The following is a 14,054-nucleotide window of genomic DNA, read 5'->3' on the forward strand; positions in this document are numbered from 1 at the left end:
GAAGATTGCTTAAAGGGGGGTTGGCTCTCCCTGACATTAGTCTGTATGCAATGGCATTCCAGTTCAAGAGCATTCGGATGCTACTTATTAAACCAGATGGGTCAACCTGGGGCAGATTGTTGGGAGAAATGGTGAGAGTAGAAGCGGGAGGTGGAGGAGGGGCCTTCATGTATAAGTTTGGATCCCCGAGATTCTTCAAGCGGGTTCGTCTGAAGGTTCTAAAGGCAGCCCTGGAGATGTGGTACAGGGTAAGGATCAGCTGGGGGATCGGTTACTATTCACATCTAACTCCTGTCTGGGATTCGCCCGGGACCCCGTCATGTCTAAGAGACACCTTGGCAATACCAATAAAGAGGGCAGGAATTACTACCTGGATGGAATTGATGGATGTTGAGGGGGTACATCCATGGGAATATTTGAGGGCAAAGGTAATGACTGGACGATCTAGATTTAAATATCTTCAGTTAGTATCCTGGTATGTTGCGGAACGGGATGAGATAAAAGGTAATGGGGAAATTGAGAGGCTGTGTCAATCCATCCAACCAGTTAAAAAATAAATATCTATCTGGTACAATTACCTATTAAAGGCTGAAGATCTTGGGATCCCTCCCTCAGAGGCGACGTGCAGCCAATCCCCCATGGCATTGCAGGCAGAGGCCCTCTTTGAACCATCTCTTAAGACAGTATATACGTTTATAAAACCTGCCTGCTTGAAAAAGAACCACTTTTTTGTCACCAATAGACTTTATTACAACCCCTACAAAATAGCAAGATTTGCCCCAATACCTCCACCTAAATGTCCGAGATGCCAGACCCCGTTAGCTATCGACATACATAGTTTTTATGAATGTAAAGAGTTGGAACATTTTTGGGAAGAGGTGGGAGACACTCTGTTGGGAGTTTTGAAGACCAGGGTGGAGGTTAATCTCTCCATGGTCCTATTTGGAGATGATGGTCTTTTCTGTCAGACTGCTTCGTGGCAGGACAAAGGTCTGTTATTCTATATGATCTTATTGGCGAGGAGAGAAATTTTCAGGAGATGGAAAGACCCACTCCCCCCTAAAAGAGAGAACTGGCTTAAAGCAACATTTGTCATGGCCCGGCTGGAGTATGAGGGTGTAGAGGATAAGCCATCTAACATCTGGCATCCTCTAATGAGTTGGGGAAGAAATCTAAGACTCACCCAGTTGGTCCAATGATTACACCATGTCCCCGTACTAAAAGGGGAGAGGTCAGGCGACCCAAGTGAATGCGGTAAGCCAAGTGGTCCTTAGTTAGAGAATATGGCTGTACAAGTTCCGCAACGGCTTGATAAGGTGAGATGAGGACAAAAAAAAAAAATTAAACATGAGTAATATTTAGTGCTCAGTGTTTATATATGGCCGTCCACACCCTATGAGTTCGATATATTTGCTTCGTCCTACAACTAACCTGTTGTGTTCATGTTCACAAGTAATCCAGCACAGGAGCTTTTTGTGAGTTGAAAGGATTATGCCAGCATTTGCGAGCAGGCAGTCAATGTTCATGGGCAATGCTTAGTGGCGAGATATCAAGATATAATCAAGATAGTGATGATTGGACCTGCACATTGACCAGTGTTTTTTGGAATGAAGGAGCGCTGTGGAGACATGGTTGTTCTGAACTTACACTTGATTCTTTACTGCTAATTGTGTACAAATAGGACCCAAGAAAATCTCTATGCATAAACAATTATCAAAGCTCTAGTATGTCATTAAAATTAAATTAACACATTGAAGATGCCATGCCTACATGAGTGGCCACAATGGGAGAATGCCTGCGGTTGAGGTTGGGGATCAAACGATCACCAACCAAATGAATAGAAATGAAGGGAAATATATCAGTAGTCAACTGCTAATTGTAGCGTGAAGGGAATCCTTGTGGAAAAGGAGTGCTGTCCTTAGTTGCGGCAACAGCTGCCAAAATGTCATCATCAATTTAAGTCAAAGAACGAGTAACTGCTGCTATTGTAACAGTGGCTACTCCAGATTTGGCTGCTGCATCAGCCAATGAATTACCAACAGCGTGCGGCTCCAAAGTATGGACAACATATGTAAGGTGCAAGCGTGCCTTAATGGCCGCCACCCGAATCCAAAGCATTTTATGCTTGATTGTGCACCTGCAGAATAACAAAAACATTGAAACTTTCACTGTGGAGATAGAATTAATGCCACGAGTAGACACAACTGAGAAATAAGATCCTCCTGACCTGTCAACACCTGTAACACTGCACCCACTTTTTAGGAAAGTAAATACCACTGTGTTCACAAAGGTGTCACATACCATTTCCTGGATACACAAATGGGCTAAATATTCCTTCTCACTTTTTCTTGATGGCTTTGACAACACAATGCTATTTAGGGTCTTTCCTCTTCCTTGCATGTGCCCAGAGCACAATTATTTGTCAATGTGTTAAATGAAAAATCCTCCCTTCCAATGATTTTCTGACCAAAATATCCCCAGGGATTTCCAATATTGTGTCTTTTTACTTTGCATGGAACTGATGATGTCATTTTAGGGCAGGGTTCGATACCCTAGTTGCAGATGCACCCCTGGCCCCTTAGCAGCTGCACCTTATAAATATGAATTTGCAGAGGATTACTAAATATTATGGTGCAATTCTACTCCCTTTTTCACCATGGCCAGTTTTAAGGGCAGGCATAGTAAAAAAGTTTTCAGTGGTGTGATTTCAACTGGTTAGTCCAGCAATATTGCCACTTGTCCCTCGTTCTACTTTAATGGCTTTATAATGTGTTCTTTCTTTGGCAAATTAGTTTTCACTTCAGCACTGTATACTTTAATATTTCTATCGTGTTATTTTGCATATGGCTTACACCACCGAAACAGGAGCTTGGGAGTGCTGTGCAAGGGAGGGGAAAAGGAGCTGTGGTAAACCTACCATTGACTAGGCAGTTAGCGGTGGTGGCACATACTGATGAGGAGGTATGCACGGATTTGCACCATAGGCCTGCCAGAGCAAACAGGGTTTCACACCCTCATAGAGCTTCACTCGCTTTGTTTCCATATAGAGGTAAAGCTCGATAGAGTTTCACAGAGAGGCTGAAGAATATTTAATGGTCTTTTGCATTTCTCCACTTTTACTGATAAAGGTTTCTTTTGTATTGCCATTGAATCATTATTGTATTGAAGGAAATAAATCAAAAGCCAATATTCCAAGGTTTGATGATCCATTGTACAGTAGACCTAACTAAGGTTGCATTGTTTGGAGTACCTACACAAGGTTACAAGTGTTCCTATATACGAAGGACCTTATTTATGAGGCCTTGCGACAGTTTTGCGCTTCCGTTACGTCACTTTTTTGTGACACATCGGTGGCGTAAAACATGCCTCCTGGTTCACCCTATTTACAAAGTGGCGCATCTAAGCAGATGCCTCACTTTGTAATTCCATGTGCTACATTATACCTGTGTCAGGTATAATGTATGCAGGGTGGGCGTTCCCACGTAAGTAAGCCTCGTAGAAGTGGCACAGTGAAATCTGCGAGATTTCACGGCGCCACTTCTAGGGTGAAAATGCGTCAAAAACTTGTGCCTGCCTCACTGCAGACTTAAGACTGATGCAGGCCCTTACACATGGGGCTTGCCCCATGTGAAAGGACACATTACTGGAGTTGCGTCACTTTTGTGACACACTCCAGCAATGCGTCACTTTTGCGCCTACAGATACATCAGAAATACTGGCGTATCTCTAACTCCTTGCGACATGATGCGTCATACTGTAAATATGACGCATCATTGGTGTCGCAAGGAGGGCACACTGAGAGTGAGTGACGCATCGCTGCTTTCACACAGTGATGCGTCACTTCTCCTAAATGAGGCCCGAAGTGTAAAAACGTTATTGATTAAAGCTAAGGTCAGGTTTGTCTGCTCACTTATTACATACTTTTCTAAATAATGTTTTTGTGGGTTCCCGTTGGTCTCTCTAATGTAACAGGGAGAATGTTCCTAAGGGGACCTTTAATTGTTTAGTACTGCGTGAAACAGCGTTTACCTGTTTGCACCATTCGTTCTCACACATACACATTTTGTTTGCATAGTCCGCAGTTTAAGGGCTAAATGCAGTGACTTAGAAATCCAAAATTTTGAGGGATTGAATGGGTATCATTGCAAGTGAAATGGGGGTTCTCGTTATGCACTATTTTGGGTAAATCCCCTGGACACCAAGAATCAAGCAAGAAGGCGCATCAATAAATCCAAGCTTTAATACCAGTGAAGTTACAAATGATTGTACTATTACTCTGGAGGCAGATCTGTTGCTGCCAGAGAGCATTACTCAAAAACCCTTCAAAATGGTCATCCAAATATATTCTATTGCCTTGTTCCTGCTGTAGAGTGAGCCATGTAGGAGAAACTATCAAGAAATTATTTTACGGCAACAAAATTTAGTGATATTTCTTTTCCCCCCTTTATGTATGAAAGTCAAAGAACATGGGCCCTCATATTTAAAACCCCCCTGCTATGTTCAGTTACCGAGATTTGCATTGTAACGCATGACTTTAGTGAATTTAAGGGCATGCCTAATGTATATCAGTGGGTACAGGGCTATATAAACAAACAATGGTAGTCATTTTCTCAGTTTCGTTTTTATATGTTGTCACCAAATTTTGTACCTGAACAAAGAAAGATTGTGACAACCATACTTATAAGAAAAAACTATACTTTTTCTAGATGACTCAGATGAGTATGATGAAGCTTTTTGGAATATGAAGGCAGCCAGCAATGTGTCCCAAATTCATGAGATTACACAAAAAATTGAGAAAGTAAAATGTGAACTGGAAGAAGTGAGGAGCAATCTGAAACATGTAAAGAACCAGGTAACAGGCCAGATGAGACCCTCTGGGTGTAATGCTTCTTTTACAGTGGATAAGATTTGTTATCTGTTTTTGACAATGAAGAAATGTGTATGCCTTGTGCTTGCAGGTGTTGCACTGGTGCTCTAAAGTGGATAAAGGCTGCATTGAGAGATTATTACGATGCCAAAACCCACCATATCTTGTTGGACAGGTAGGAAAGTGTGTATGTGTGTGTGCGCTGTTCGATTTCCAAAAATGATACTCACTTTTGGGATTCCAAGAGGAGCAATAAGCGGGCTGCACGCCTTTTGACCAATTTCTGTCTTACCAGCATACTTTTGAGTCTCTTCCCTGGCTCCCTCTGACTTCTGTACCTAGATTCAAGGAGGTAGAGTGTCTATTGTGACGAGACAATGCACTCTAGGACTACAGCATAACCATTAACTAACATAGACACAGAGGGAGCTTTCTGTAGGCCATCCAATTCCTTCTTAGTCCCACCAAAGAACCCTCATAATATTCTTAGATATGAAGACACTTTAAGGTGGAATGCACTCCTAGTAGCCGAACAGAGCATTTAGTTAATTTCCTGATCTGCACAGTGCCATTCTGCTCCCCTTATCCGATTGTATACTGTAGGAAATTGGGTTACTTGTTGACCGTGGGAGGTAAACCCTACTCAAGCGGCAACAACAATTCATATCAGGGTGAAACACAAGCAAACAGCAAATTAACAGCAAATTTACCTGCGCTTAAACCTCTGGTAGTTTCGCAAAAAAACAGTCAGACTTAGCTTAGAGGCAATGTGTAAAGCATTTGTGCAGCACTTAAACCAGTAAAAAAGTGGAAACAAATCCCACACCAATTTAGAATAAGCATTTGTAATGCAATAGTTCTCACATTGGTGAAAATTAGAGCTTTTTGTGTTGGAAATTACGTGTTTTTTTTGTATGCAGTGGTCCCAGCAAAACATGAGCTATGCTGAAAACAATGAAAAAAGCAGAATTTAAATGCAACAGGAAAAATTAACGCTGAATGTTGCTTTTGAACATAATTTGTTTTTGGGCAAATTACTTAATCTCCCCGTATCAAATTGTAAGCGGAGTAGTGCTTTGGGTAGGCTGGTAATGCGGTGCAGACTGGGCAAGATAAGGCAGTGCATATTACAAACCGCTGCTCCCGAACTGCCAGAAGGACTGGGGATGTGAGATCTGCAGTATCTTAAAAGGGCTGGGATAGAGCTAACTGTTTCTTTGTGAAATATTAATAAAAAACTGCATTTGTGCCTGTTAGATAGGGCTGGGGATGGAGCAGGCACCTATAAGGCTGGAACAGAATAAATCATAAGTTTGTGGTGCAACAGCTAGTGCATCTGATGTCGGAACTTTGGAACTGAGTGGAGTTTTAGTGTTGGCTTGAAAGATGTTGTTTTTGGCAAATTATTTAATCTCCCTGTGCCCACCATAATTTAAATGTGTCCTTGTGTAATGTAACTGGTGCTTATCTAAAGCACTCTGATAACTTGTGTTCAAGTTCATGGGATATAAAACTGCATGAAAAAATTAGATGTAGGTCTAAATAAGATTGAAGCACTTATCAAGCATTTACATATAATATGCAGCATCTCGCAAATGCAAGTAAAACGTGTGAATCACAATCAGTTGTAAGAAGAATGGTGCTTCTAAGTGAAAGCCTGTTAACTCAAAAACATTGATTTTCCCACAAAGACCAGTAAAACGAGTGAGTTACAGTAAAATGCAAGCAGAATGGTACCTCTAAGGGAGTGCCTGGTAAACCTCAAAACATTAATTTTCTATACAATATGCAGAATTTAGCAATTCAAGATTAACAACCAACCCAACAGGCACACAGAATCCCAGCTAAACACAAGCTGATCTAAAGTAGAGTAAAAAAAAAAGAATGAAAAGGAAGCGCTCCATTACCTTGTGTGCAAGTTCACAGGATATAAAACTGCAAACAAAAGTGAATGTAGGGCTAAATACCAAGCAGGCACTTATCAAACATTCGCATATAATACGTAATGTCTCGCAAGAGCCAGTAAAACGTGTGAATCACAATCAATTGTAAGAAGAATGGTGCATCTAAGCAAAAGCCTTGTTAAACCCAAAACAGTAGTTTTCTTGCAAGGGTCAGTAAAACTTGTAACTCACTGTCAATTGTAAGCGGAATGGTGCTTCTAAACGAGATCCTTGTTAACCCAAAAATATAAATTTTCTACAAAATACACACAAATTAAAAGCTACAGTGTAAAGGTTATGGCGAGTTTGAAGATCGAAAGCAATCCAAGATCAACAACCGGCCCGAGGGGCGCACGGAATCCTAGCTAAACACGGACTAAGGTAAAAACAAGAAAACTCAAACTTTCGTAAATGCGAGACCTATTGCATTGCAAGTGCTTGTTGAGCTCTGAAATGGAGGTGGAAGCAGCCATAGGAAGGTAAGGACCGTGATGCCAAGCTGTACATTTCGAAAGCAGGAGAGAGCCAGACCTCGGTCTTTGAATGCACAGCAAATGTGGCAAGATAAGAGCAAAATGTACTGCCCTGTTTGCAGCAGAGCTCTGTAAACCACAAGCACTGGTCTCCAGTGCTCCAGATTAAAGAAAGAAATAATGCTCACAAGCTCTGAGTAACAACACAATTAACGGGCAGTCCTTGAAAATGGGAGGAGCTTTTAAAGCCCATATCCTGAATACAGCATGTCTCACAGAGACTGCACTAGCGCTGCCTAGGTGAGACCTAAAAATAGAGTGAAATTTATTAAATGACTAGCAGCCCGTCCCGATGTTGTCCAGGTATTAAATTGCTGCCGGCCAGTAGTATATTGTTTTGCAGAATTTCGTTTAGATAGCATTTCTTATCTGTGACAGGCCTGGGAAACGCTCCGATTCACAGTGCACTGCTGATGCACTTAAGAGTGCGCGTTCAGTAGTGTGTGAACTCGAGTTTCCCTACTTTATTTTTCCTTGCAATATTATATAGCGCAAACTCGACAACATGGCATGAGCACAATTTACATTACAGAAGAACACATTCATTTGTGGTAGGCACGGGCCGACAAAGCAATTTGCCTGGAATCACAGGATGTTGAGCTGATGCCGAAATTCGAACGTAGCTCCCCAGCTCTAAAGTTCGCAATTCTAGAACTTGTGGCGGGAGGTGTGTCTAAAAGTGAATGTCGGTGCTGGCTATCAATGAGCGAGACCTGAACATTTTTCAAATGGGTGGTGAAAAAATATGAGTATGTTGCTGGAGATGTGGGCCGCCGTGCCACCAATGTACTTACCGGGGGAGGGTAAACACCCATTATTCCGCAACTTTCTTTCCGCATATCTTCATTCTGCATACTTTCATTACGAAAGTACCATGACTCCGCAATGCCATTATAGCGCATGGCATTACATTTTATATGCTTTTACCATGCATACATTTACAACGAAATTCGTTGCAAATGCATGAATGGTAAAAGCATGTTTTTTTAAAAATGTTTGGATAAGGCAAGTATGGGTATAGGGGTATATGTTTTGGGGTACAGAGGTATATGTTTTGGGGTGTTTGGGCATTTTAAGGGTTCAGATATAGTTTTGGGTTATGGGGTACAGGGGTAGTTTTAGGGTTTAGGGATAGGTATGGGTTTTGGGGTACAGGGGCATTTTTAGGGTTCAGGGCTAGGATTGGGTTTTGGGGTATAGGGGTGTTTTTAGGGTTCAGGGGTAGGTTTGGGTATTGGGGTACAGGGGTATTTTAAGGGTTCAGGGCTAGGTTTGGGTTTTGGGGTACAGTAGTATTTTTAGGGTTCAGGGCTAGGTTTGGGTTTTGGGGTACAGGGGTATTTTAGGGTTCAGGGGTGGGTTTGGGGTACAGGGTTCTTTTTAGGGTTCAGGGCTAGGTTTGGGTTTTGGGGTACTGGGGTATTTTAAGGGTTCAGGGCTAGGTTTGGGTTTTGGGGTACAGGGGTATTTTAGGGTTCAGGGGTAGGTTTGCGTTTTGGGGTACAGTGGTAGTTTTAGGGTTCAGGGCTAGGTTTGGGTTTTGGGGTACAGGGGTATTTTCAGGTTTCAGGGGTAGGTTTGGGTTTTGAGGTACAGGGGTATTTATAGGGTTCAGGGAGAGGTTTGGGTTTTGGGGTACAGGGGTATTTTTACGGTTTAGGGATAGGTTTGGGTTTTGGGGTACAGGGTATATTTATAGGGTTAAGATGGGTTACTGTTTAAGGGTGTTGGGGTATTTTAAGGAGTAAGGGTGGGTTATGATTATGGGGTGCAGGGTTATTTAAAGGGAGCAGGGTGGGATTAGCAGTAGCACACGATATGAGACATGGCATGAAGGGCGGAACGTACCGCACGCCCCCAGCGTTTGTCACGCCCCCAGCACATGCCCACAGCACAACGCAGACACGCCCACAAAGGACTACTTTGCTGGCACGGTTCTTTTACCTTTTAAATGTATATGGTGGGCATCTGCATAGCCTATGTCCTTCTGCTGCAACTGCCCTTTCCAACGCTGTATTGGGTGTTGTGATTGGTGCTGTGGTTCCTGAGAGTACCCGCTTCAAAGGTTTGGGCTCTCTCTTTATTATATTAGTATGGATTTGACACCCTAACAACAAAAGTCAAATTAGTGGAACTGGAGATGTGCAACAAGAAGCAAAAAGGGGCAACTGTGGTTATCTGGTCGTGGTAGACCAGGTTCAAGTCACAAGTTCAGGCTGACGGCAATGGAGCGCGGACCGGATACACAACTGTGTTCAGTCCGCTGAAAAAAGTACCTTGTGGGCTTGGGCATGGTGATGCAAAGTCCTTGAGTCGAAATGCACAAGCTGGCATTAAGGAGCAATCAACGAGAAGGTAGAATGTGAGGTCTTGCGTTGTCTTCGAGGAAGTAGGTGGGGTTTTCAGAGTCTGCGCTGTTATTCCGGGGTTTGTTAGGGGTGCCCTGCTCATGCAAGCACCCTCACACTTATAACCTAGCACCCTGTTTTCAGGATTGTAAGGCCTGCCTTAGTTGTGACTTATAGGTTTTAAGTGCAGTGACCTCGGATATAAGGAAACTTATATATGTTGTAAGTGGTGCTAGCACCAACTCACACAGGCTGCAATTGCAGGCCTGTTGTCACAGTTTGAGTGACCTCTCAAGGGTGGCATAATACATGCTGCAGCCCACGGGAGTCCCCTGGTGTACCTATGCCCTGGGTACCCTAGTACTATATTCTAGGGACTTACAAGAGTACACCAGTAGCCAATTGGGAAGTACCAAAGTACTTACCACTGCCAAATTTAGGAAGAAAGCACACTGACTGGGGTCCTGATTAGAAGGATCCCAGTCAGAAAAGTCAGAAAACAGAATACCACCAGCAAAAAGTGGGGCTAACCATGAAAGCAGATCCTACTTTCCTGTATTTAATTACATCCATCTTTTGGTGCGCTTCAGTGGGACACCACTCTTCCTTAGGTCTGTCCCATGAGTATGTTTTCCAGATAGTGAAACAAGTGAATGCATATGTCACAGAGACAGTTTCATTGTCACTGGCCCAAATCTGGGGTGCTCAGTTCAATACTCCTGCCGTTTCCTGATGTCCTCAAGTGCCACCTGTGGGTGCAACAACAGTTTAGTCTTCAAGGAAAAGTTGAAAATATATGGTAGACAACTACTAACTGAAATAACATGAGCAGAGTGTGTGAGCCTTCTTCAGTGTTTAAAGACTGGAACCATCTCATTCCATCACACGACTGTCCATGTCAGTCTCCAGTGATTCAAAAGATAAAACACATATAGGGACAATTTAGAATTTAGAATCAGCCACACAAGAAACGGATGACATCTTCCCAATGACCACCAGTTTAAACTCTTAAAAGCATCAGCTTGAGTATTATGTTGCATCATTACTGACTCCATGGTGGAGGTTATAACCAGCAGTGTGTCTACATGTATATTGATTAAAACCATCAAGGCTGAGGATTTGCAAGCAGTTTGATCAGGGCCGGACTGGCTACCAGACAGTTTGGAATGTTGCCGAGCTGGGGGCTGATTTCACTGCGGTGGGGGCTGATTTAGTTCATGGAGATGTGAGTGTGCTTCGAAATAATTAAAGCAAAACGAATTTCGTTTAGCACACGCACGTCTCCATGAATGAAATCAGACCCCAGCTCAGCAGCATTCCAAACGGCCCGGTATCCAGTCCAGCCCTGAGTTTGATCATCTTTCTGGAACTAGTCAAAACCTCGGTGGTACTGGCTGAGTATTATTAGCCAGATCAGCACATGTAAAGCATAGAATTATAGATGAGTAACAGAATAGCATTGGTGTTTTTCTTTTTAGGGCTTCTTAGTGGTATCAGATAGATAACAAATGTTAAAGTTAAGTTGCCTGTGATGTCCATCCACAGTTTATAGCCATATTAAATTTGTTATTAACATTGGCTGTTCAGATCATGTTCCCCTGCTTTCAACATATACTTGGCCTCCTGCCACCCACCCACACCACCCTATATTTTTACTGAACCCCTTCCTGCCCAAATGAACCAACTACGTGGTTGTTTCCTCCTATTAGCGCAGGTCTGATCAGGCCACTGCAGATAGGGTAGAAAGCCATTGGTGCGGGATAGTGTTTATGGTGACCCAGAAGAGATGGAAGGAGGTGGATGAGACGAGTTACCGTCAGTCCACTTCTGCACTTGAGACCCAGCCATGACTACAGAACAAATGGGAAGTGAGTGCTTCTCCTACTGCTAAGTAGATAACCACTTTTCAAACCCACTGTTGTTACTTCACAGAGTGAGAAACCAGATTTTGACCCGGTTGTTCATGATTTAGGCTTCCAATGGAAACCATGCATAGTAACCACTTACATTATATATTGATGGGTGTGATAATTTGTAGCAATTGTGTGTCATTATCCAGTCTAGTCAGTCATTCTGGGCAGCATGTATGTGTGTTGTGTACCTTTAATTTAGGATTTGTGGATCGTAATTCAAATCACTGTTAAATGGAAAATTGAGCCCAAATCCTAAGTGTCTAAAGCGCAACTTGAGTGAGTGTGATACCTTTCTTTGCGTGTTAGAGTTGTAGAAATGAGAAGCAAATCATGAAGCATGCATGATTTTGAATCTAATTTCTGTTTAATCTTCACTAAATCTCTCATGTCTTGTTGGCAGGTACTGGAGATGGTTCTGGTCATGGTGGACTCCCTTCCCTTTGAGGACAGTAGATTTACTCACCAGAGCTCTGCAAGGCCACATCTTGAAAATACAAATGACAAGCCTGCCCCCTTGGCACCTTCAGTGACAAAACCAGCAAGGTCAAGGAGAAAAGACAGAGGTAAGAAACCAGCTGAAGCACCTAAAGCAGTTCACAATCAAGAGATATACATAGGTACCTTAGGGATCAATTCACCATAGGTAACTATGGGTAGGGCCTGGTAACGTTGTACTAAAGTGTTGTCTCGTCTGGTCTTCAGTGTAACAATCTGAAACATAAGTGTTTCTACCCTCCCTGCACTCCGAAAACCATGACTGTATGTTAAGAAGCTGGTGTGTTACATTTCAAAGATAACAGTTCTACATAGGAAACCTAGTATTCATCAGACCAATGTTATTAAAAGTATGTAACTTTTTCTTTTTGGGTAGCTAGATGTACAAAATGTTTTTCAGACTTGTCTAAGGGGTTTTGCGACCTATTCTGAACAGCAATTTTGAAAGTGGTGTGAAAGATTAGCTCCTTCCAAATTACTATTTGATAAGCTATGTATCAAGAATTTACAACTGCAATTAGAGTCAGAAACCGTTGATCTGTTGCCGACTCACAGGAAGTTGTAACTAATTCACAAAGAGAGATGGGTCCCTGTGAGACCCCTTCCCCTTTAGGGAATTAGGTTGGCAGCCTCAAGAGGAGTAGGCAGTGATCCATATTCCCACTGTCTACTCCGTCAATTTTTTTCCAAATGGGAAACATTTTTATTTTAAAGCAACACCGGTCACTTTAAGAATTTGGGCTGCTTTAAAAAATGGTGGTAATACAAACACAGGTATGATGGTCTGCTGTCCCTTGTGTGCCTCCATCCCTGTGTGTGTAGCCAATCACAAGGGGTCACAAATTGTGGCCTCCTTATTGAATTTTAATTAGGTGGGTCAGACTGCAACCCTTCACTTATGATGTATTTGAAAGCTGACCTAATAATACATAGGCTGCTTTGCAAAATCAGATTCCATTCAGGAAAATGTAATGCACAATTTGCGACCACTTTTTGTGAATGGAATCCAAGGGCCAGATGTACGGCCATCAGGCATTTGTGACTCGCAAAATGCGATTTTTAACGACTTGCAATTTGCGAGTCACAAAACCTGATGTACAACAAGGTCTGAGGCACTGTTTGCGATTCTTAAATGGGTTGCAAAGGACCTGCCTCATTAATATTCATGAGGCAGGTCTCAATTTGTGACCCATTGGGATTGGCCGGCACTCACAAGGATGGTGCCCTGCTGGGGTCAGCAGACCACCATGTTTGGTACTGCTTTTTAAATAAAGATTTTTGTTTTTAATGCAGCCCGTTTTCCGTAAAGGAAAGGGAGATGCTCTTCAAAAATGAAAAGTTTTCTTTTCATTTTTTCAGATAAGGCAGTGGTCTATGGTACCACTACTTGCTCTGAAAAAATGGTGGCACCTCCTTGGGGACCCCTTCCCATTTGTAAATGGCTTATTGCCAATTTGAAATTACATACCAGTGCAAATCACGCCCCTTCCTAATAGCAACTCGCAAACCCTTTTTTGCAAATCAGTAATAGGTTACTGACTCGCAAAATAGGGTTGGTACATTTCAAAATGTTTTTTACTGGTCACAAACGACGACCCAAAGGGCATTTTGCGGCCAGTAAAATGCGTCGTACATCTGGCCCTAAGTACATCAGGCCCTAGAAAAATGTTTTTTTGACTAAGAGAAATGAAATTTCCGGCAAACATAAATTTACAAACTGCTATAGGAATTAACCATTTTGTCAAAAACTAGATGAAATATATGTTAGAAATGTCATAACAAATATGTTAATCTTTGTTTACAGGAATAGGAAGAGATGACAAGGTAGATAAAGCGAAGTGGAAAAGCTTACAGTACCGCATTGGTGACAGCAGCACAATCATTGAAAGGATTCACAAGTAAGTCTGTTTCAAGCAAATACCTTGACACTCGTCTTCCACAGTGGCCGGTGCAGC

At 42.4% G+C, this 14,054-nt stretch overlaps 1 protein-coding gene across 1 annotated transcript in view; it reads left to right on the forward strand.

The window, feature by feature from the left end:
- The window catches only part of LOC147707531 (dynein axonemal heavy chain 5-like), a 1,425,553-nt gene that overhangs the window by 973,798 nt on the left and 437,701 nt on the right, over positions 1-14,054 (forward strand). Inside the window, exons 71-74 of the mRNA XM_086925656.1 lie at positions 4,707-4,852; positions 4,959-5,042; positions 12,005-12,167; positions 13,904-13,997. Coding sequence (XP_086781782.1) covers positions 4,707-4,852; positions 4,959-5,042; positions 12,005-12,167; positions 13,904-13,997 — 487 coding nt within the window. The remainder of the gene's footprint in view (positions 1-4,706; positions 4,853-4,958; positions 5,043-12,004; positions 12,168-13,903; positions 13,998-14,054) is intronic.

This window comes from Lissotriton vulgaris, chromosome 6 (genome assembly GCF_964263255.1).
Source record: "Lissotriton vulgaris chromosome 6, aLisVul1.2, whole genome shotgun sequence".
NCBI lineage: Eukaryota > Metazoa > Chordata > Amphibia > Caudata > Salamandridae > Lissotriton > Lissotriton vulgaris.